General features: G+C 41.4%; 1 protein-coding gene across 1 annotated transcript; it reads left to right on the top strand.

Annotated features, from left to right (window-relative positions):
* Window positions 1–7,740: 7,740 nt before the first annotated feature.
* MDH1 (malate dehydrogenase 1) lies at window positions 7,741–13,062 on the top strand. Its single transcript, XM_088521245.1, has 8 exons — window positions 7,741–7,835; window positions 8,192–8,288; window positions 9,200–9,375; window positions 10,669–10,791; window positions 10,925–11,101; window positions 11,707–11,820; window positions 12,061–12,150; window positions 12,424–13,062. The coding sequence occupies exons 2-8, from the start codon at window positions 8,225–8,227 to the stop codon at window positions 12,547–12,549; spliced, it is 870 nt and encodes a 289-aa protein (XP_088377371.1). The 5' UTR covers window positions 7,741–7,835; window positions 8,192–8,224; the 3' UTR covers window positions 12,550–13,062.
* Window positions 13,063–24,629: the final 11,567 nt, after the last annotated feature.

The raw sequence follows: 24,629 nt of genomic DNA, 5'->3' as shown, positions 1-24,629 counted from the left end.
GATTGTGTGAGGGAGACAAAGAGGGGGGAAGGAGACAGAGAACTCAATCCATATAATGGTAATTATTAAACAACTTCAGTTTTGTGAAAATATAGAAACAGTTACCTACAGATACTATGAACCAAGGTGAAATATTTGAAGCAAAATATGTGACTGAAATTCACAGAAATAACCTTAATGAGAACTTGGAATGTTTGGTTTGGTGAGGAAGAGCCATCTGTCATTTAGATATAGGCAGAGTAGAGGAAGGAAGCAGATGGATTCAACCACCTACAGAGTCTAAAAATGCAAAGTAATCATGAGGACGGGTAAGTTCTCTTAGCAAAACAATATCAAAAGTTATTCCTTGGTTGGCAGGAGAAAAAAAGACAAGACATAAAAACTTTAAATACTGGAACAGGTGCAAAAGAAAGTCATTTAAAAGAAAAAGTAAATATGCATTTTCAATAAAACTGCAAAGTCACTTGACTGAGCACTTATTGCATTTTAAGAAACTTCCAAGGCCCTCAGCAAAATATTTATTTTTTTAAAGTTTGTTTTCACCAGTATAATCAACTAACCTTAACCTCAACATTTGGTTTTGTAGACTTTTATTGTTCCACTGATCATTTCTTCTTTAGAATACTCGTGTTCCTCTTCTGATGAGGTTTAAAACACACCAGCAAATGATAAACACTTTTACAAGTAGACTTTGTAAAACAAGAGGAAAGTGGAAAAAAGACTAAGTAGTATTTTGCTGTCACAAATAGAGGTTTCTCAATACACTAGAATTTCAATTACTCATATTCTTTCAACTAACGTTTTCATTCATCTGCTGCTTTTACTCAACAGCAACATAGTAAAGTAGGCAGGTATAATCTGAAACCCTCATTCAAATTCCTTGTAAACAGCAATGCAGTGAAGATGCTGTGGAAACCCACTATATAAACACAATAATTTCATTCCAATCCAAAATTCAGATGACTCAAGGAACTGCAGCATTTCTTGTGATCAATGGACAGCGACGTTCTTCTTTTGCCATAATCTCCCATCCTTCTTTTCAGATTTTAATTGGCAACTTGCATTTCTCAAAGAAACTGGTTCATCTTTACCCAATCTCCGTGTGAAGGAAAGAAAATCTTTAGAATTGCTTTAAGGCAAGCATTTTGAATATTTAATTAAAAAATCCATGATGTCCAAACTACAGATGGGCAGTTTTAATTATTAAATTACACGCAAGCTTCTCTGGCCTGGAAAACTGCTTGGCAGAAGAGCCAGACAAGCTCCTCCTGCAGTACTCGTGCTATTTGCCAAACTTTTGCTCCTCTCCATTTCCCATCTCCCAAAGATGCTTTTTTGCTGGGAAAATTTCTATTATCCTTCCCCTCAGCCCACCTACCATGGGAAGATATTCCTGATTCACACAAAAGTTATAAAACGAAATCAGCCTCTTCCACACACTGACCTCAGGGAAGTGCAAAACCCACAGATCGTTGCACGAGTGTCTGTGTTCACCAAGAAAAGGGCAGATTTGCCTAACAGGACAAAATCCCATAAGAGTATTTCTTATACACAAGGGACACAATTCTTCATAACCTTTAATGCTCTCTCCCTCTCAAATCAGCTAAAGTTTAAAAACGAACAGCAAAAAGATAGCTTTGAACATGAAAATTAGGAACACAAAGAATAAATTTTGCTTAAAGAAGATTATTCCTGAAAACTGAACTATTTTTGTTTTCTAAACTATCATATTTATTGTTCTTGCTTATACAGAGTTCTTGTTTTACATATAGTGTTTTAAAACACTAATTTTACAGATTTCTCACATTTTTAAAATATGTTTTTGACACTCTTTATCCCATTTCAGTAGTTTTTTGTAATGTTTAATGATATTAAGTATTTAAGATTACTTTTATCACACAGTCTTAACTATAGGAGACACATTTTTTTACAAAAGCAGTAAACAAATGCCTGAGTTGAAAGAAAAATAGAACTCTGTATGAATGGACACAATAATAAGATAACTTCATAAATGACTGGAAACTGAATATAAAAACTTACCTTAAAATCATCAATTTCTGTAGCTGGCAATGAAGAAAATCCCATCCAAAATACAGTTAAGGAACCCATACACCTGTTAACAGAAAATAATTCATTTTAAAATATAAACAGCAGCAAGAACTTTATGAATACCCTTCAAAACTACTAGTGGCTTTCAAAAATAACACAATCTCCAAAAGACAGAGATTAACACATCTCAAATATTAAGTGTTTTGTTTGGATTATACCGATTTTTGGAACAATTCAGTCCTTACCTAAAGAAGAAAGTTCCACTGGCTTAACAGCAATTCATTAAAGCTATAGAAGCTGCTGTGCTGCCCAACACAGATCAGTTTTCACTATGCCTACCCAAAAAACTGTTAAGGAAACAATTTAAATTGAGCTGATGGTGCTGAGTACCTTACGTGGGCCCATAGAGGTTTTGCACAAATTTAGGTGCTGAGTGGGTGTTTGCTAGGGCTGCACAACCAGCTGTGAGCAAGGTCAGTCGCTAAATGTCTTTGGACCCAGAATCATGGTTGGAAATAGAGCTCCAAGACCATCCAATCCAACCATAAGACATCCTGGAGACCTGCCTGGATAATAAGCTCCACTTTTCCAGCTTTTATACATTTCACTGCAAGCCAGACCTCAGCTAAGCAGCTATCTGGCTGCAAAATTCATCCCCAGGCAGGAACTTGGGTAGAATCTCCCTTTTTCTTAGAAATATGTTTATTACTTGGTGCAAAATGGTACAGTGTATGGGACTGTGGCATTTAAAATGAGCAAAGCAAGACCACACCATTCCAATGCTGTACCCTAGAGGATGCTGGAGGTTTGGAAAAGCTGCGGGAAGCCACAGGCAGTTGGGAAACGGGACACAACCAGGGCAAGCATCAGACTTGCTGAATGTGAACACTGTGCGTGCCAAACATAAATATCCATGTTTTACACCCGCTGGAAGAACGTATTTCTGCCCTGGCAGTTTACACTCTACCTAGATTTTCAGCATTATGTTTTCAACCATAAGGACTGAGAAGAAGGAAAAGAAGTAGAAAAACAAAAAAACTTTCGGGCTAAGCCCAAACAAGGCTGCGGAAGGGAAAGACCTAAGTAAACACCAGAACTTGCCCCGTGTGAGGGATTTCCCGCTAGAAACCAACATCGGAGGCAGCGGCCCGCGGCCTCCCTGAGGCGATGGGCGCTGCCCAACGGCCGCGCTCCGCAGGGGCCCTTCCATCGCGCACCTCCTCCGGGCGGAAACGGCGCCCGCCCGAACCCGCGGGGCCGGGGGAGAGAGAGAGGCGGCGGGGCGGCCGCCGCCTCGGTCCCGGTCTCGGTCCCGGTCCCGGTCACGGTCTCGGTCACGGTCGGTCCCGCGCGTCTCGCCCACGCGCGCGCCGTCTCCGTGCCCCCCCACCGTCGCCTAGCAACCACTGAAGCACCCCCGCCTGCGCACGCGCAAGAGCTACGTACTCTCCGCGCGCTCGCGTGGTTCCCGCCCGCCGTTTCGGCCGTGCGCATGCGCACTCCTCCCCCCCGGCAACGCGCGCGCGCCCCGCCTGTGCCGCGGCGCGCGCATGCGCACCGCCAAAGCGCGCGCCCTCGGCAGCCGCGCACGCATGCGCGGAGGGAGGCGCGGCGCTTTGCCCATCTGCGGAGCGCTGCGCAGCAATGAATGGAGGCGGGGAGGGGGCGCTGCCGCTACGCCAATAGCGTGCGGGGGCCGGGCTGCCGTGCCCCGAGGCACGCTGGGAGTTGTAGTCCCGCTGGGCAAGGGGCCGCCTAGGAAGGCGGGAGCGGCGACTACAGCCCCCAGGCGGCCGCGCGGGCGGCGCGGGAGGCCGCCCCGCCCCTCCGGTGTACCTTCGGGCCGCGCTGTCGCCGTCGTAGTCGCGCGTAGAGGTGACCCTGAGGCAGTTGGCTGCGCCGCTTGTCCCAGCCATGGTCGGTACCGTGCGCGGTCCCCGCGCGTGTCCCTCACCCCCGGGGGTCTCCGCGAGGCGGGGGCGCTTCGCTGGGCGGCGGTTGGGACGAACTTGCGCGGGGGTGAAGGGGCTGCGTGATGGCGGCGGCTGCCCCGCGGCCGTTGGCGCTGAGGGGCCGGCTGTGAGCGCCGCGTCCGCGGGCGCTTCCCTCGGGCTCCAGGAGGCCGCAGGGCCCCGGGTGACCTTCCTCCGTGGCCAGGCTACGTGAGTGCCCCCTCCGGAGCTTCACCCTGCTTTTAAGGGTTTTGGGGGCAATTCCCTTGTGTGTTAGTTATCTCCGGGGAAAACGTCTGCAAAGTGTTCTCGTCCCTGTGTTTTGACCCTGCTTGTCATCAAGCTATTCGTGTAGGTTCTCCGAAGAGCGCCTCTGGATGGCCCCCGAGGTCATGCAAATGATGGGAAGTACTTTGGTTTCCTGTGGCGTGTGAATGTTGATGCTTTTGTGGGGATATATATATATATATATATATTTATATATATATATATATGCACCCTTGCAAACTTGTGCACAGGACCTTTGCATCCTTCTGGAAGCGCAAAAACATCCCCCCCTTTACACTTCATACCCTCTTATTCTGACATCTGTTTTGCTCTTGGTGCTTTGCTTTAGAGAAGATAGACAAGTGCTAAAGCACGTAAGTATTTCAGCTATAGCTAAAAGTGAAGTACATCAATTCGTGATCCCTGATTATACTACCTTTCCCCTCCTCTTTTATCCAAAATATTGATCTTAAAGGGTGACCACAACACAACAAGCTTTTTTTTTTGGACTTCAGCTTTCATTACCTTGACTGCTGTGAATTTGTTGGTCTTCAAGAGAACCTGCGGTTGAAAATGTTACTTTAATATCTTTTTTTTTCTTTTTTTCTTTCTTTTTTTGGGGAGAGTGGGGAGGTATGGTGGTGGTTTTGTTTTAGAATGTCATTGTTTTTACTTTCTGTATTTCAATTATTCTTTCTACAGTATTGTGGAAAAGCATTAAACTTCTGAAACAAAATCATGTGTCTCTTGATGTAGTTGCTATTAGATAAATGAAATTGAAAAAATTTTCAAAGGACACCTATCTGAAGGTCATTTCCTAAGGAAAGAAATCCTTTGGAATTCTGTCCATGCTCCGTGCTGCTGCTGGGGTTACTGAAGTGCATAGCTCTCTTGTTGATACTTTCTCCTGCATTTCCAAATACATTTATGGTGTGTGCAACCCTGTTGTAAAGAGAGAGGGGCAAAAGTTTGTTCGGCAGCCTCTAAATTGCTGAAGAAATACTAAAAAGAATCCAAAGCATTCTTCATGAGCAGGGTCCCTTGGTTGACTTTAACGTTTAATAATAATGCTAAGATGATTGCATTCTGCAGGCACCAAGTTTAGTAATTATATTTAAGTGGAAGTTTTTTTCACTTGTGTAGACTGAACGTAGAACTCTTGATATCCTATATCTCCTGATAGATTGTGAGCTGATAGTAGTTGAGATACTACTCTTACTAACCTTTGTAACCTCCTGAAATGTAGTCAACTTTTTTAGAAGGCCTGTTCTACAGTGTAGTAAACGCTGTTGTGCATGATACAAATATTTTAGCTCTGCTACTACCATAATAATCAGAAATAATTTAGTCACTGGGTTCTTAAGCCAAAATAAACGATCAAAAAAGTCTTTAAACTTGCAACTTTATCATTTGATGTTAGAAGATCTAATCTTAGCTATGATAATTTAGGGAGGAAAGACCTATGTGTGAATTAAGGAGAATAAGATATATAGGGATGCAGTGCTCATTTTTATTTTTCCTTATTATCATTGCATTTACTTTGTCTCTTAAAACTTATTTTTAACTATATATCTGGTATATACAAAGGGGGAGAGTATGTAGTTTGAAACTATATAATTCAGATTGGTTTTGTTTTATATCTTAATGTGAGTGAAGGTCACCTCTTGCAGTTACCAGAGCATGAAAGAATTCTTATCTAAGCCTCATGTAGGAGCCAAGTCCTGGATTAAAATGCCTGAACATGAATGCATGGAACCTCTGTGAGAAGAGAAAGAACTTCCATATCATAGGTACATTGTCAGCTCAAGAGCTAAGCATTCCCTTTCCTCCAAAAGCAGCCCCAGATAATTGATAGTACCAATTCTTATCTATGATGCAAGTACCATACTTAATACTTACATAAATAACTACCATAACTGGTAGTTAATAAAATATTTAAGAACCATCCACATGGAAAAAAACAAACAAACAAAAAACGCTGAGCTCTAGATTTGAGAATTTAATTATTTAACTTAATCACTTATACTGTAATTTTACTTAGTGTAAATCCAAGTGGCCTAGTTGGCCTCTCGTTTTGTTTCTAAGTGGCCTCATTTTTGTGATTATCTAATGCTAGTATGACGCAGCTGTGCTTGGGGGGTGAATACTACAGTGAAAATGCACTCAAATCTGGCAGTGATTTTCCCATAAGTATCAGTGGCAGGAATGCTCCCAGTCTGGAGGTTGCCTGGTCCAGCCTGGTGTCAGCTTTTGCCAACATGAGATCCATGCTCCCAGGATGGAGATCACCCAAACTCTGGGTAACCTGTTCCAGTGCTGCAGTACTGCATTAGTCAAGATTTTTTCTGTCTTCGAGCTGAACCTTCCAAGCTGCAATTTGTGGCAATGTCCCCTGTGTAACCCTCCCTGAAGAAGCAGGGAGCTGCTATAGGGTGTCCCGATGTCCTCTGCTTTTCCGGACTGCGCCTAGCTCCCTCAGTGTCATCTTGTAGATGTGCTTAAGGCTCCTAACCATCTACATGTGGATCTACATGACCATCATGTAATTATTTGGAGAAAAAAAAATGAGCATGGAATCCCAGCAGACTAGTCGGAGCCTTTTTGTGTGTGTTTTAGTGCAATCTGCCCTGGCCCTATTGCAATGGGGGGAAAGAAAAAGGGGGGCATGAAAAGAGCAGGCTTCCAAAGTATTGGGTTATGAATATCCTTTGGCATACTTTGCTTTGTTAATATTAACTAAGCTGTAGTGTTTCCAAAGTCTTAGTTCTGATTGACAAAATAGACTTTGACTACAGAATAGGACATCGTTTTTCCAAGTCTTTTGGAATTCTGGGTCATTTTGTTAATGGATGGTTATGTTATGGATGTTATATTATAGACAAATACATGCTAGCTTTTGTCCATGGATTTATTAAAATGCTGTGTAACACTTCAGTGAGGCAGGGGTTTCAGATTTACTGGATTCCTTGCCTTACAGCATTCAGTAGGTTTTCTCTGGCAAGTCAGTGTTCAAAATGCATAACAGAAAGAGTCCTCGGTATTGTAAGAATCAGAAAATTGGCCGTGTGTGACAGCTTGCAAAACTTGCAAAGGAGGTTTGAAGTATGGAAGCCATGGTATAATCCCATAAGTGGGTGCATGTTATAAGTGCTTATGCCCAAAAGACATTGTTTGAAGGATTTTCTTTTTTAAAAAGGAAAGAGCAAATGAATTTTAATTCATGGCATTTTGGAAGCTTTTCCAGGAGCACTTCTTGCTAGGACCTTTTTGAAGGTATGATCTCTTCCTGATGAAGACAAGTAAGAGCTGCTGGGAAACAGGATCCTAGGAACTCACTGTATTCCATGCTTTCATCCAGAGTAAATAATTCAAACTATTTCTTCAGTAGCCATTGATTTTTACAGCTGCCAAACTGGGTGACAGTGTACTGTGTGAAAGTCCCTGAACTTTGGTTGCCCTGTCTTGCAGGCCGAGCCGATCAGAGTCCTGGTGACTGGAGCTGCTGGGCAGATTGCTTATTCCCTGCTCTACAGCATTGCCAAGGGAGATGTCTTTGGCAAAGAACAGGTAACTGCCACAATGAATTATCACTTGTCTCTTCTGCACCATAGAATGGACTAACGTCAGCTTTGCAATCTCTAAGAAACCTGTTTTCTTGTAATTTTTCAGAATGATTTTCTTATAGGTTTTCAGAATGGTTTACCAATATGCAAGTAACTTATTCTTTGAGCGGAGAAAATGAGTCTTGCTGTACGTTGTGCAAGCTTTAAGTTGCTTGCTGAATTTTTTTTTTTTTTTTTTGTAAATGGATTTTAAGTTGCTGTCCCTTACACAAGATATCTTGTTAGAAATGCTAGAAAAAGTTAAATTCCATTTAAAAGCAGATGACTGTAATTCACACTAAACCATTCCTTTCTCTACAGCCTCTCATTCTTGTGCTGCTGGACATCACTCCCATGATGACTGTGTTGGAAGGTGTAGTGATGGAGCTGCAGGACTGTGCTCTACCACTGCTGAGAGGTGGCCAGGTTTTTTCTTGTATCTATAATATGTTCACATACAACTATTTAGCTGTACTGCTGCAGCTAATGTTAGGTGTTAGGACATATTAGATGACCCTTTCCTGGTTTTGTATTTTATGGAAGATAACTTAAACTCTCTCTGCAAACTACAAATAATGTTACCTCTCCAAATAAGGAGCTTTATATAGAGAACTGTAAATGTCTACATTTTGGCTGTTATCATCTACTTCTAGGTTGTAAGTTTTGTATCTGGCAAATTGCCAGATGATTGTATCTATATTTTGTCATAGTGGTAAAATAACTTTTTATTGTTGTGTATACCTACATGCTTTTGCTAAATCAAAAATCTTAAGTCTTCAGAAATGTCTTGTGAAAGAAGACAAGAGAGCAAAATGCCTCATCAATCATCATGTAAACAAGCTAAGTTCTTATAGTCTAAAGAGGTGCAAGAAAGGGAATCACTAGATGCTCCTGAAGTTATTACAGGAGCTACAGTGCGTGCTGCTATACACATTAATGTACTTCAGTTTGAAGTGTTAAGGGAGAGGAGAATTATCATTCGTGATAGTACTTGCACTAAAAACTAACGACGAACATTGGTACACATGTGTATATATATTTAAAGAGGGAGAGAAAAAAGGTGTCTTTTGATACAGGACTTTCTGCTGTGTTTTCAGAATTTATATTTAAAATTTTAGATAGTTTGTTTGTTTCTCTATACAAATATTTATCAATGACAAATATTTAGTCAATGGAGTTAGGGCCAAATGCCTATACTTAATATGTTTGGAAGGGGGAGGTGTTGTTGATGTCAGATCAGGTTATATATTATTTATGAACCAAAGAACAATCCCATTAATATTTTGCCATAAGTACTTATCTTTTTTTTCCCATTTCCTTTTTTTTTAGAGGTCATTTCAACAGACAAGGAGGAAGTTGCTTTCAAAGATCTTGACATAGCAATTCTGGTTGGCTCCATGCCAAGAAGAGAGGGCATGGAGAGAAAGGATTTACTCAAGGCAAATGTGAAAATTTTCAAGTCTCAGGGTGCAGCCTTGGACAAGTATGCTAAAAAGACTGTCAAGGTGAATATAGAAATTGTATTTTAAATGCTTTAAAGAGTCACGTAAAGAATACGTTGTAGAATGATGCCATTTAAGTACGGTCCTATTCTGTACTTGTATTCCTTTCCTTTAATCTTGGGTATGGAGTATTCTCTGGAGCTCAGTGAGACAATAGCTTAAATATGTAGATGATTTAGTCCTAAATACATTCACTGACAGAAGGTGAAGTTGTTCAGCAATTCTTAAAAAATGCTTTCTGCTTATTATGTCTTAGCTGGGAGAGCTAAATCATCCACATGAAATTTCCTGTTTTGTATGCATCTTTGGTTTAACATAATGACCCTTAACTTCAGTTTTGATATGGAATAACAGTTGCAAAAAAGGGTATTGTTTAGGCCTTGGTCTTTAATGCAGCACTGGAAGCTTTTAATTGTTCTCTGTCAGATTCCTTCAGCACAGTTAATGGGATCATGTGGCTGCTCTCCCACTGCTCTTAATCTCAGACCCAGACTCCAACTGTGCTTTGTAACTGTCTTTTAATGTCTACTTCCTCTGCTGATGAACTTCCTACTGATTCTAAAGACTTGTTTGCTTCTTCATACAGTTGGGATAAAAACTATCACTGTGGCTATTGCAGAGTAAGCGAAAATTAACTGAATTCATTTTCAAAAAGGAAATACAAAGGGAGGTTTGTAGATTAGTTTGTGTGATTGAAATTGTATGGAGTTGGATGTTAATCATTTGAGGAACGTTAGTAGATGAAGGAAGAATCAGAAAATCAGTTTCCCATAGTAATAAATGGATCTAAGTTCAGGCCTGGTACTTTACTTCAAAATACCTATGACTATTGAGATAAGCAACTGTTCTGGCTGCATTTTTAATTATAAAGCAGATTTTTAACACACACACACTCACACACACACACACACGTATATTTTATATATATAAAATAACAGCCAGCTGAGCAACTTTCTATAATAAGATGATGGCTGAGTCACTGTGGGCTGACTAGTGTCACATTTGAAAACAATATTATAAAGAAAACACCTAGTTAGAAAATATTTTTGTACGCTTACAGAAGATTCAGCAACTATAAACAACGTACACGTAGAACAATCTTGAAGACAGCAAGGGGTTTGGAAAACTTAACTTCTTAACGATTTCTTTGAAGGCAGAGCCATGGCTTGCATACTGAATTTTTCTATATTTCACTTAAGGGAGTCATTTTACAGTAATAGTGGTTTGACCAAATATTGCTTTATTTTCGCTTCTTTATCTTTCCTGATTTGCTTTTCCCTTTGCTTCCTTCTTTAGGTTGTGGTAGTTGGGAATCCAGCTAATACTAACTGCCTGATTGCTTCCAAGTCTGCCCCCTCAATACCAAAGGAAAACTTCAGCTGTTTAACTCGCCTGGATCACAACAGGGCTAAATCTCAGGTAAAACAAACTATTCAAGGCAGAGTGTTTCCTGATGTTGCTGCTAAATAGAAACAGAGCAATGCTCTCAAAGAAACCGCAGTTGAGAAGTTGGAGTTAATAGAATCAACTTTTTTTTTTAATTCCTTATTAGATTGCCCTGAAACTTGGTGTGTCTGCTAATGATGTGAAGAATGTCATCATCTGGGGGAACCACTCCTCCACTCAATATCCAGATGTTAACCATGCAAAGGTAAATGTGAAAGGAAAGGAAGTTGGAGTTTATGAAGCTATAAAAGATGACAGCTGGCTGAAGGGAGACTTTATCCTGGTAAGCTTTTGTTTTATAGTGTTCTTTCTGCACCTCTGTTTTCTTTTCATTTAAAAAAAAATTACTGTAAACTATGTAAACAGATTTAGTGAAGCAGCTCTTCTAGAACAAATTGCTCCAAGGCTTGTCTCTGCTGTTGAAAAAACACATTGTGAAACTTATGTTAATAGAGAAATATATTTAGGATGCTATTACTGTTCGGTAAAATAATGAGTCACAACTAAGCTAAGATCAACATTATCTGACATAGAGGCACTACTGGTCACTATTGACCTGTGTCTCGTGTCCTGATGGCTCCTGCTTGAGAGATCTGGTAGCTTATGAGAGGCTACTAGCTATAAAGGAGGTTTTAAGAATTGGCTAAGCCTATGAAATATTCCGTTATGTTCTGACTCTTTGAATTGTATTTTCTAGATTGCAAGCCATATTTATTTGCTGATAGAACTCTAACTTGACTGATTAAGGAGTTTGTAAGGTGGTCTTTCCTCACAGCATTTACTAACAGCATCTAGACCAATCCATGGTTTTGCTGCTTAATGACCTGAAGGTTTTCTTTTTCTTTTCTTTTCTTTTCTTTTTTTTTCTTTTGTCTTCTCTAACTGCAGACTGTTCAGCAGCGTGGAGCAGCTGTTATCAAGGCCAGGAAGCTGTCCAGTGCCATGTCAGCTGCCAAAGCTATCTGTGATCACGTGCGAGACATCTGGTTTGGCACTCCTGCGGTAAGATGCAGTACTTGAGCAAGTGTTTGTTTGCCTAATACCGGTGCCTTTGACCTCAATGTATGTGTGAGGGGGGGAAGAATCAGTTTTTCTGGAATAAAGTGTCATAGAAAACGTTTATATATGTAAACTACTAGTTGCTTATATATGTGTGTGTGTGTGTGTGTGTGTGTGTGTGTGTGTGTGTGTGTATAATATAGCTTTTAGCAGTGAAAAGTAACTTGACTGACTCTTTTCCAGGGGGAGTTTGTTTCCATGGGAGTCATTTCTGATGGCAATTCTTATGGTGTCCCTGAAGATTTGCTATATTCATTCCCTGTTGTAATTAAGGTAACTAGACCATAATTAAGACCAAGGATCTTCCATAAGATCTAGATGAACTGTCATATGAGCTTGTCAACACTAGTTTATGGAGGTGAACAACATTAATTGCTATACTAAGATTCTAACTCAATTTTGCACTGAGCAAGCCAAGTTCTAAATGAACCAAACTCAAAATCCTCTTCACAGTTAGCGCTTCATTTCTTGTAGTGCCTATGCTGCAAAGTTAGCTTTTTGCAGCCTGAATGATACTTGTCATTATACGGACTTTTTCCCAAACAGGACAAGACCTGGAAGTTTGTTGAAGGTCTTCCTATCAATGACTTTTCTCGTGAGAAGATGGATCTGACTGCTAAAGAGCTAACTGAAGAGAAGGAGACTGCTGTGGAGTTCCTTTCTACTGCATGACTATATGATGGTGAATTAGAAGATCAGTCAAGAGTGGAAGAATCTAAAAGTCGTCTCTAAGTCACTACCAAACACTATTATTGTATTCAAGTCAACTGTCTGTGACAACTGTGCATTTTAAAGTTCATATGCTTACTGGTACTGCTGTGCCTGTTGAGTTATTAGCAATGAGAATGTTAATAAGTAAAACTAGTTTGTTGACCAAACTTTGTTCAATACTGTTAGCTTTTTGTGTACGATACAGAACAATTATTTGCCTCAGTCTTGGCTATTGACGCACAAACTTGGTTCTGATTAGAACTTGGCACTATTGGAATATCCTAGCCTGTGATTGTTTTGCATCTATCTGCTTACCTGAAAATGAAATCAAAATGCCAATAGTTCTCCTTAAGCTAGTATTTCAGCAAATCAAACCTCCCTGTGCACAAACAGTTTCTGAGTGTCTGCTGTTCACTCTGGTTATGCTCTACAATGTTTGTCAATAGAAATATTAAAAGATGCTTAATCACACAATGGCGGAGTGGTCTGTTGCCCTTTATTTACACATTTCGGTTACATACACATTTCAGTTATGTACCCAGCTCACTATGGTAGTACAGCTAAGAAAAGACTATTTTGAGGGGGTAAGGAAACTAGATCTAAGCAGTTTTCTTGTCCACTAGCCATTTGATTTGTCTTAGCCAAAGTTGGTTTATGTCAAAGTCAGGCCTAGGCTAAAAACAGTAGTTGGGCAGATGTATCCTCCAGTGCTACAATGAAAAAGCAGCACTTCTAGTTTCAGTCAAAGGCAATCAAAGCCTCTTGTCCCAGGAGATGCAGACTCCTTTGCTCAAGTGAGGCTGATATACTTGCTTGGCTGTTTTACTAGTACAGTCTCCAAATTTCTAACTGGAAGACGCCATCCATCTATCATTCTGTAATTGCTCCCTTGCAAGCCAACAAGTAAATATTGCTGTAACTCTCTTCCTAGCTGCATGTTTTGCCTGTCTCATCTAAATATGGTGGGCTTCAGTTTTCTTGCAGGATGCCGGGTCGAAGACAGAGAACAGAAACCTGGAAGACAACAGGAAGGAGTTCATGTAAGCACTTTAAATACTACTCTAATTATGAATGCAAATGCCTGTGATAGCAGGATTTAATAGTAGAATGTCCATGATAAGATTCTGACCCTACTGTTCTACTCAAGTGTTTGTGCTATGGTGTGTTTCCCAAGTAATTTGATTCCCCTTTTTTTGATTTGATGCCTTTAAATGACTGTTCAAGAAAGAACCATTTCTACCCAAAAAAAAAAAAAAATGTCAGGTGTAGAAGTTTTATCTGAACTTCAAACAACAGAAATGGTTTTGTTTGGGATTAATCAACTAAAATAGAAGATAAATGAAGAGTCGTCAATAAAATAATCTTTAAATACAAAGTCTGTGACACTGGTAAGGGTCTCATAACATTACTGTGGCCATTAAGGGAAAATAATACAGTGGCAGAGCAGTATTTGTATAGTTGAAGGAAAAAAAGTCATTTTAGAAAACAGGAAAGTGTACTGCAGTGCAGACTACCTCGAGACAGAGCAGGAAAGGTGAATGCTCTGGATTTTTGTGAAGCAGACAAGAAATATCTTTACTATATCTATTTTAGCATATATATATATATATATATAATATATATATATACACACATATATGTTTTCTTTTCCCCTCCTTCCTCTAAATCCTTAAGAGTTTATCCATGGAAAAGACATCTCCACTTGTCTTCAGACCTTTTGGGTAATTTCTATGGAAATTGGAGAGGTAGGGGAAGCTCGTACTGTGATGGGTGTCATCCTGTGTTCATACAATGCCAGAAAACCCCAGGTTCAGTATGAGCCCAGGACTGAAAGGCATTAATTCCAGTAATTTGCTCCATCACATTTTAAGACTGCACATTTTGAAGTGAATGTGCTAGAAAATACCCCAATGCACCTTCTTACTCCTTTTTGAAAGGTACAGGTTTATGAAAAGAAAAAGTACATACATCTGTGCCAAAAAACTGCAAGTAATAAATCATGCTGGTGTTGCAGTAGGTTTTTTGCCATACCTAATTAACACTACTGAAGGAAAGAAGTCCTTCATTTAGTTTTAATACTGAAAGTTATTCTTGTACGGTTGTTTGATGTTTCTGTTAAAGCAGCCTTCTCCAGGAGACACTTTTTTTGTGGAGTGATGCTCTACAAAGTGAGGGATACACTCTGTATCAGAACCACTGCAAAATTAAACCTGGTCCCTGATCAACTATCACATGATATATTTACCTAATCAAGTAAACAGTTGATTCCAATTTGTTTCCACTCCTGTTGTGAGTTTTTATTTCCCCCAGGCTTCTACGACAAACAATTTAACAGGAAGTCTGATATGCTCGTTGCTTGCAGGCCTAATTGGGTTTGAGAGTTTGCTAGTAGGTTGCTATTTCGGTGGTGGATGTTCTTTGTATTCATGTATCTGCAGTGATTTTATTTTCTTTTGGTTTTTCTTTTTTCCCATGTTTTAAGTATGAGCATGACCTAAACGAAGCAGCTGAAAGCGCTGGATTTGCGCACAGAAGGAAAGATTCAGAGGAGACCCTAGGGCTGACTACAACTACGTAATGAGAGCGTGGAGGGAAAACAGGTCCAGGCCTTCTCAGAGATTTGAGTTTTAAGAATTAGATTTAATTCTGGATGGTTTCTGCATGGAAAACTGAGAACCTTTAGGGTCCTGGCAGAGTTCGCTTCATCACAAGGGTCCCAGGGAAGGCTGGAGCCCATTTAGGTATGTTTTGTCATGTAGTCCCTCTGTGTCTGGCATGAGAAGGTTATAGAAAATGCAGCAGATCTCAAATCCACCTTTCATGCTGGTGTAGGCAACAGTAGCATGTGAGGGTTCCTGTGTTTTCCAAAGGATTTTCCATTTCCAGCAAGAATTCCTGTCATGACGGAGAGAAAAAACAATGCTTTTGGCAGAAAGAACACAAGATGCATTTCAAGTTTTTCTTGTACCTATTGCAGCTACTGCTTAAAAAAACAACAGCGATTGCAAGTGAAGCTAGAAAAACTCTAGCTCTTTTGAATGAGTCCAAATCAATGGATTTACCCTGACCCTCACACAGACACACAGAAATCTGCACTTTGCTCATATGTATGAGGCATCTTTTCAGATCAGCAGGATTGGAAGCTTGCTTTATACCAGGAAAGAAAACAGAATTGCTCAGATGCAGTGTGCTTTCAAAGCACCAGGAAGGAGTGAGATGGTTTTATAATACTGAGGAAAGATCTCCTGAAAGAATTTATTAGCGTTTTTTTCTTTCTTTTTCCTACTGTCCGTGTTTTGAGGATTTTTGCAATTTGTAGATGTATTTTCCATTACAAATAGTGAGTCTTGAAGATAAGTACAGCTCAGATAAAATGAAAGAGGCACTGCTGTAAATGTAACTATTTGCAACTGAGAATTCAGACAATTATTTTGTATTCAAATACCAAGTGTTTTTGAAAAGCACATTCCAACAATTTTAAAGTTGTAGCTTTATAGAGGCACTTGACATGTTATAGAATCAGAGTAAGGAAGGAGCAATGAGCTGTTTAAAATGAAATATTGTGAATGACGGTAAACAAATTTATGAGGAAGCTGTAATCTTCAGCTGGGGTAGAAATAAGTCCCGTTGTGTTGGTCTTGCAGAGTCTTTTCTCTTGGCTAAAAATTATATTGCACAATTGCTTTTCTCCAAATCTGCTAACCACAATTATCAAGCATTTTGTAGCTAAATGCCACAAAGGATTTGCCTGGAGACCTCTGCCTACTTTCTTTCAAAAATATAGTCATTGTGCCCATGGGAGGGCTCAGACACACTGAAAGCTGTATTAAATCAAGACAGCTCACGTTTGATGCTCTGAGCATTTGTAGACTCCTGATGGAATATACTATATTAACAAATCTCTTGCCCACTTAGGACTTCTCAGTAGTTCTGACTTTGCACCGTAACCACTTAATAGTCCTCCGTGGCAGAAAGCCCAGAATTCAGGCTATCCTGCTCCCATTTCTCTCTCTCTTTTTTTTTTTTCTCTCCTTATTGCAGCTGAAAAAAATTGGAGTAGAACCAGTTGACACGAAGCAGAGCTGTACTCCCTTTCCGGCAGATGGCACTAATACATACATTTGATATATTCACATGCTCACATACTCTCCTGATCAGATGATGATGGAAAATCCATCCAGGGTTCAAAGGACTGCCCTTACAAGACCAGAGCTTCACACTTACCATAAGGCTTCACATAACCATGCAAAGGATTTTTTTTTTACAACTAGCACCAAGAATTAATATGCAAGGTGAAGATGAGCTGGTTTTTTTGCTGTGAGCAGTGAAGGAGCTAGAACATACCTGATTCCAGGCTAGCAGCTCAGGTGAGTTGCGCTGGGCTAACTAGTGGTTGGATTTTGCATCTTTAGTGTTGGTATGTTCAGCAGCAGTGCACACACACGCAAAGGCAAAATTTCACAGCTAAGTCAAAACTGAGAAAAGAGATTGCAAAAATACACTTTGCTAAACTTTGGAATCCATTTTAAAGCCAAATCATCATTTGGGATTTGTAAAACAGCAGAATTGTGCTTTCAAAAGTATCATATCTAATATGGTCCTCTGTTGCGAAATTGTCACTGGTTATATTTATGTATATACCGTTTTGCTTTCTCACTCACCAGTATTTCTGAGCAAACACAGGAGACTTGCATCTTTTTTAAACATGACACCAGCAGCACACCCTGGCTGATGTGACCTTCATGACAAACACTGCCTGTGTAGATACCACTATTTCCTAAGCAACTGGGACCAAAATCCTCTCAGGGCTTGAGAGACGTTTTACAAAACCACTGAGTTTCCCAAGAAGGAAGAAAACACTGTAGCTTTATAGACGAACGAAATAGTAATAAGTGGTTTGAGCACCTTGGTGTGGCAAAGGCACCAGATTTCAGCTTGGCTCTCAAGCCATCCTGCAGCAAGCTCATGTCCCGCGGGGACATCCTGGGATTAGAGGCATAACGAGGATCGGGCAGCCACAGAGGCACCGTTTCTGTTTATACATTGCAATTGTGACATGACAGGAGCAAGATAAGACACAGAGAGAGAGATGATTTCCAGGTGCCTGCCCGTTGGCTGCGTCCACCTCTTGCCACCATGACCAAAAGCAGGCGCCTGCTTCCTAGAACAACCCAAATAAGAGCTGGGCCGGCTGTTTGCAGAGTGGGAGGTCAAGAGCAGCAGCTTGGTTTCACCTGGCCAATTACAGTTAAAAGGGTAAAAAGAAATGAGAGTAGCACAACCCTGTTCTCACGCAGGGCGAGCGATCAGCCAAGGCCGCGCGTGCCCTGCTCATGAGGAGAGGCCCGCAGGCCCCAGGGACATGTTTGGGGGTGTTTTCCTCAGCTCCGAGGATGTGTTTTTGCTCATCCAGCTCGCTGCTTGCTCTGCTGCTGGTGGAGGACGGGGGCCCACAGGGTGGCCTGTGCCTCTCATCCGCCATCTCACCGTCACCAACTCACTGCCGCCATTTCACTGCCACCAGTTCAGCACCACCATCTCACCACCCCCTGCCCTCACGTCCTGGCTTCAGTGGCTTCTCCCACTGTTTTTTTCCTGCCCAAATGCCCACTAACTTCCCCAGGGAATGTTCTGCTTCAGGTATGACAAATTTTTGTCGCAGAGATTTGTATCCCAAGAGGGTGTTTTAGCTAGTTATGGTGCCCTGCGCCACCCCTCTAGTCAGAGCTCGCTCTTCTGTGTGGTGTGGCCTAGGGTAGCGCTGGGAAACATTAATTAGATAGATAGATAAATAGATAGGGTTTTTTAGATAGATAGATAGATAAATAGATCGATAGGTAGGTAGGTAGGTAGAAAGGGTTTTTTTTAGAGCTTCAGATGGAGCTGGTAGAGAGGGATTTGCTGGGGCAGCAACATGCCTGTTCCCCTCAACATTTGGAGGTGTACAACTAAGTGACTTAACCATTTCCCTAGGAGGATTCCTGTCACATATACTTTCTGTACTTTTATCCATTAAATCCTTACTTGTCCCTGTGAAAAGCATTCAGAATTTATGCTAAAAAAAAAAAAAAGTGACTGCTCAAAAAAAAAAGATAAGCATGTAATGCGGCAAGATTTCCACGAATTTCCTGAAGTGTAAATATCTCTGCAGCGATATTTCTGAATTTGTACATGAGACCTGTATCGGTTTTACAATTTTCAGCTTCCTATTATAAAAAATGGAGCAAGGCTTTGCCAGATTACTGACAACAGATTGCTGATTGAACAGGCAGTGGCGACTGTTCGCTAGGGTGTGCAATAATAGCACATTTGTTTCTGTTTCTTCGCTTGTATGAAACCTAGAAGCAGCTGCCACCTGGTATTCCTAGAAGAATATGCTTCCGTGAGAAGCATTTTGCACTGTTCCCTTCTGTATAACGGAACTACCATTTGCCTCTAGCTCTTGACTGAAGTTAAGTGTGAGGGGAACAACCGTTATAAAAGTCTCTGAGGTTTTGGTAGCTAATCTGTGTAAAGGAAGAAAACGGATGACACTGCGCTGCCTCTGGGCAGAAATACAAAACACTCTTCCTTGCCTGGATCTGGCAACTTTGCTGGTGGTGCAAGGCTCACAGGAAAATCATTGCCTCTAAAGCTGCCTTAGCTTCTCTGTCAGGGCTCTAAGAGTTTTGGGCAAACGATGATTGCTAAATCATTACCTGCTCAGTTCTTCCTCCCACTCATCCTCCTGGGACTGTCTGTCAGCGCCACTGCTGAGGTTGGCTGGTGGAAATGAGACGTGTGAGAACATGAACAAACATGTAAGTATGTATGTGTGTGTACCTGTTTATCCGATGACTTTGAGGAGCACTCGGGCACGATTGTTATCGTGAGCCCTGGTGGATGGAGCTGGTTTGTGGTTGTCTGAATGAAAGTTTCCACTGCAGCTGCAGAATGCAACATTTCCCCTATTTTCTAGTCTACATCATTTATTATAAATAAGAAGTAGCTATTTTGCTGGAAAAAAAAAAAAAACCCTCTGTAAGTGGCAGAAGCATGCATATTTTGCTCATGTTGAACTTCCCAGTTCAGGAAAACAGAAAATTTTGCCCACTGTGTCATTTGCTGATGTTTCCTTTATTGCTCACTCTGAAAAGTGGATGTTTTCCTGGAGTGCTGCCTATTATTGCTTTTGCTGTGAGGAGCTCACTTTCTGCTAAGCTTTCTTCAGCTGGGAAGAAATTCTCTTTGATTTGCAGTATCTGGGGAAAGCAGTACATGAGGATGGCTTTTTTTAGGACTTCTCCCTCTGAAGCCTCCCAGCTCTTTGCCTTCAATCAGGTCTAGCTTCTAGAGCTTTGTTTTCTTTAATAGCAGGGTGTCACGTATCTGTTTATCTTTCAGTCATCCCACACACGCTCCTTGCTCTGTTTTAATATTGCTTACCCACACGTGTGGTTCTGGCACCCAGGTTTGCTACATTATTCTCCAGCTGAACTTTCTGGTTCAACACAGACCAAGTTCCTTCAGGCAGATCCTCACTGGTGTCTTAGGACTTACTTGGAAAGGTGGTGTCTCTCCTTGCCCCCTGCTTTAGGAATGTTTTAGGAGTGTTTTTGGTTTTTAGGTTTCTGCATTTTAGAAATGCAGACTTTGAGGCGATTGCTGAGGCGTGTTTGCGACTTTGGGCTGTGTGTGACTATTCAGCAGGTTTGCAAGATGCTCTGAAGAACTAATGGGTGAATGAGCTCTGGGAGAAAGAACTAACCCTTCCGCAATTTTGTGGTGTCCAGCTCTGTATCTGAGTGTCTGTGTCTGTGTTAGTGCATGTGTCCTTGCATGCAAGTGTCAGAGTGCAGTTTACACTTACAATTTTTGAGCTCACTTTTATAGCAATAGTGAAATGAGCCTGATTTTCACAGAGGCCACCTGAGATGAAGTTTGAGGTTTATGTGCTGATCAAGGGCACAGTGCTCACAGCTCGGCCCTTGTGTACACCCAGAAAGGTACTTTTTGAGATAATGAACCTCTTCATATTCTCCTTTTGATTGCTTTTATTTGAATGGAGACAGCCATGAGAGCATCTTGCTGATTGATTTAGCTAATATAGAAATGCTGGAAGTTACTTTCAATGGAGAGGGCTCTGTCATGTTAGATATGATTGATAAAAGCTTCCAATCTTTGATTTTTATCTGCATGATAAAGCAAAGTCTGCAGGGAGGGACAATATCTTTTATTACATCCACTAGTGCATGTGGGAAAGTCAGACTCTTTTAGACACACGGGCTTTTTGCTCCGATTTTCACAGAAAGAAGAAATCTCTGCTTTTTTTCCAAGTAAATGTGTTTGGTTTAATAATAACAACAACAAATCTTTGAGGAAGAAAAGCTGTTAGTAGACAGGCAGCAACAGGAACAGAATGAACTTGAGGTCACCCAGACAGAGGGAAAAGGGTGTCCCCAAGAAAGGTGGCACACTGTGTCACTTGGCCACTTTCTGGGACCTGCCTTGGAGCTGCCTGTCCTCTGTGAGGCCAGTAAAGACCTCACACTGCAACAACTTGCTCATGCAGTGTCAAACCCATGAGAAACATTCCTGTGTTCTGAGCTTTGCGATCCCAGAAGTTTTGAGCAGACAGCAGGGACATCTCATAAAAAACACATGGTCCCAGATGATTAGTACCTCTCATGCTAACGAAAGCAGTGAGAAGGGTTCAGACAGATGGGCCTTCCCCTAGGAGGGCAGCGTGACGAGCTTGCCAGAAATGAATTGTATGTCACCTTTCTCAAGCATTGAAAATAAACAGATTTTCTTTTCCACAGGTGCAACCTTTTCTTTTAATACTCAGCATGACAACAGTGAGTCTGTCACAGATCCTCATGTCAATTTTATCATGTCCTTGCCAAACAAGTATGTGTGCCATGATGATTGGGTATTTCGCAGGGGCAGGACATCACTGCAGAATGTAGGTCCTGAGGAAAATGTGAGTCTTTAGAGCCCTGTTAGAAGCAGGGCCTTTCTATACTAGAGGCCAGTCTTCATCACAAACACGACAGGCACAGCTCCAGGAGTGGAAAAACACCTGTATTCACACCCCTACATGTCCATGTGCTTATTGTTGGTGCTAGGGATATCGCCTCTTGCAAACCCTGGAGAAATGTGGCCACCTCAGGAGGTCCCTTGTCCAGCTCCCTGCTCAGAACGAGGTTGGCTGCAAGATCACACCAGGTTGTTTAGGGTTGCTCAAGATCCAGCTGGGTGTTGAAACCAAGAATGGAGATTCAGGTGCTTCCTTAGCCTCATGGTGATTTTTTTTCCCCCAATACCTAGTCAGAACCTCCCTTGTTTCAGTCTGTCTGTTGTCTCTTGTTCTCTATGTACCACTATGTGAAGAGCCTGGCTCCATCTTCTCAGCAATCTTATTGTAGGACTTCTTGTAGGACTGCTTTTAAGCCCACCGAAGCCTTGTCTTCTCCTAATGGAGCAAACCTATGTCCCTGATGGTCCCTCTGAACTCTCTCCAGTTTATCAACTTGTCTCCTGAACAGGGGCAGAATACAGATGCCATTGAATGAGTGCTGAATAAAGGGGGACAACCACCTGTATGCAGGCTGTTTGACTTAAAATTGAAAAAATGCTCAGGGAAAGCCAAGTCTGTCATGCAACGGTCTGGGTTTTGCCTGAAAGGAGCCTTTGCTCCTAAAAAAGTCATTAGTACAAAGGTGGGTACTAGGTACAAACTATGGTTTAGACTTGTCTTCACATCCAAGCTCCAAAACTGACTTCATGTTTGACCTCCCAAGTGGTGTATGGGCAGTTAAGATATTTTGCAGAGCTCACAGTGCCAGCAAAGATATATACATATATATATATATACACACACACATACATATATATTAATATAAATATATCTGTTTGTTGGTATAAGCCAGACGACAGCAGCCAAATCAAAGGTTTCATTTGAGCCAGGAGATGTCCCCACAGGGCAGCTGCACATGGCTCAGGGAGGACAAATGGGGAAGCTGCAGACGGAGATTAAACCCTGCAGAGCTGGGCATTAAATTTGATAGTTCATATATTTTTTAAAGGGCCAACCTTTTACTTTTGCCTTAGGGTAGGAGCAGTGATCCCCTTTCACTCTAAGAGAAAAAGAGCAAATCTTTTCTAATCTCCTTTGGGTTTGCAATTGAGGTATCCCTTGGTGCAACAAAAATGGAGGGAGAGGAGCATTATTTACCTCTTCTTCCCAATTCCCTGTGTCCTGGCTGCCAGGTGGAGGCAGAGAAGTGATTTAGAGAAGTGAATTTCCTGTCTGGCAAAAAGAAACTTCCCAAAAAGTGACGTCTTTGGTGTAGAATTTCCATTGCAGTTTGTGTTCTTTTGATCCAAAGAGCACAAGGGTGGCATAACACTGTTTCAGTTCCTACTGCTCTATGATTGTGTCTGCAAGGTGAGATTAGGAGCAGTTGTCCCTGTGTCCAAAATTCTGGCGAGTCTGGCATTCTCCTGAGCAGTTCAGATCCTCTTGGGCAGAGATGGAAACCCAAGGAGTATCTTCTGGTTGAGTTTGAGCAACCTGACGGATGCAACTGAAAGCCCAGTCTGCTGTATGAACTGGCCCTTCCTTTCTTCTCCTTTTCTTCAAAGTCCTGAAACAAACTGCTCTGTTTTGGTTCACGGGTCTCCTTGACCTGCTGGCAGCACCGTTCCCAATGCACCACAGGGCACCACTGGCCTTCGTGGCCTCAAGGGCACATTGCTGGCTCCTTTAATGAGAGTTTTATTCCAGGAGAATAACGTAGGGTTAGGCTGGTGTTGATGCTTTTCCGTACTGGTATTTTTTCTTTCCAGGCTGGAGAAGTCTACAAAAGGATAACTGAACAAAACCTGACTGAGAATCATCTGTCTTCTGTAGCATCTCTCCAAACCCAGAGGCCAGCTGCTTTATAGCATGGCCCAGAATAACCCATAGTGAACAAAGATGCATCTTGGCCAAATGATGAGTAGCTAATATCTTATTTTGGCCTTTGGATACCAGAGGATGCGTCCAGTGAATGCACAGAGCAGGGTGGTGCATTCCGAGTAATTGCATATATGAGTAGGGAAGACATTATTACACTTCCTTTTGCAAATCCTCAACTATCGCCTTACAAGCCACAGACCAGACCACCACAGCTTTGGGAACTGACACTTGTCCATTTTGAAGAGCCTGCATCAATTTGCAGGCACATTCCTGCAGGCTGTTCAGACATCCGACTTCTAACTGTGCCTGGCACAGCAAGAATTTTGGAAAACTGCTTGAATTCTATAGAAATTCTATAGAAAATCTATAGAATTCTATAGAAAAAAATATGCTGAAAATATTGCCTACAAAGTGTACGCTACTTACACAGTCTACATGTCAAAACCACCACATGTAAAACCCCTAAGCCCTTCAGAGAGAGAGTTGTCACATTCCTGATCCTTACTGCAAATCTCAATGTATTTTTTTCATTTTAGGAGGTAACTGATTTCTGATATAGCCACAAAGGGGGTTATTAGGACCAGCCCTACTCATCAATAAAATCTTTCTCAGCAATGGGAGTGATACTCAAACAAATAAATGGGAATCTGACTCAGAGTGCTTTTACGTGGTGTTTCTCAGCCCTTGACGTGGGAGAGTTCCTGGTGTGCAAAGACATGATGAGATAGTCGGGAAAATGACTGCAAAAAAGAGCCATTCACGCATGTATATCCTCATGTACACAGTTAAGCAAACAGACTCAAGGAAACAGAAAGGAGACAGAAAAGAAACAGAAAAGAAATGATAAATGGTTACTCAGAGTTTAGCCTGCCTTTTATTATTTTTTTATTGACCTCAAAATGAGAACACTGTGATAATATTGCTTAAAGTGGCTCCTGAATATTTTTCAGGAAGGTGGGACTGAACAAGCTCAAGAAATGCAGAAAAAGGTCAAGTGACCTCAAACTGAAAGTCAACACCAGAAAGGTGCAAACTGATCAAAGCCGCCCTGTGATTTCACAATAAATTTTACTATTGATTTGGACTGGAGTTTGGTCAT

This window comes from Tinamus guttatus, unplaced genomic scaffold, assembly GCF_059628265.1.
Source record: "Tinamus guttatus ecotype Peru unplaced genomic scaffold, ASM5962826v1 Tinamus_guttatus_pri_ptg000116l, whole genome shotgun sequence".
NCBI classification, from domain to species: Eukaryota; Metazoa; Chordata; class Aves; order Tinamiformes; family Tinamidae; genus Tinamus; species Tinamus guttatus.
The sequence above is the reverse complement of the archived record's forward strand: the minus strand, read 5'-3'. Positions and strand labels throughout refer to the sequence as shown.

Bases quoted from the DNA above. Each gene is read 5' to 3' on its own strand.
- MDH1 (XM_088521245.1), top strand. From the start codon at position 8,225: ATGATGACTGTGTTGGAAGGTGTAGTGATGGAGCTGCAGGACTGTGCT. The intron at 11,102-11,706 runs GTAAGCTTTTGT...CTCTAACTGCAG, and splicing joins TGAAGGGAGACTTTATCCTG to ACTGTTCAGCAGCGTGGAGC. The intron at 11,821-12,060 runs GTAAGATGCAGT...ACTCTTTTCCAG, and splicing joins TCTGGTTTGGCACTCCTGCG to GGGGAGTTTGTTTCCATGGG.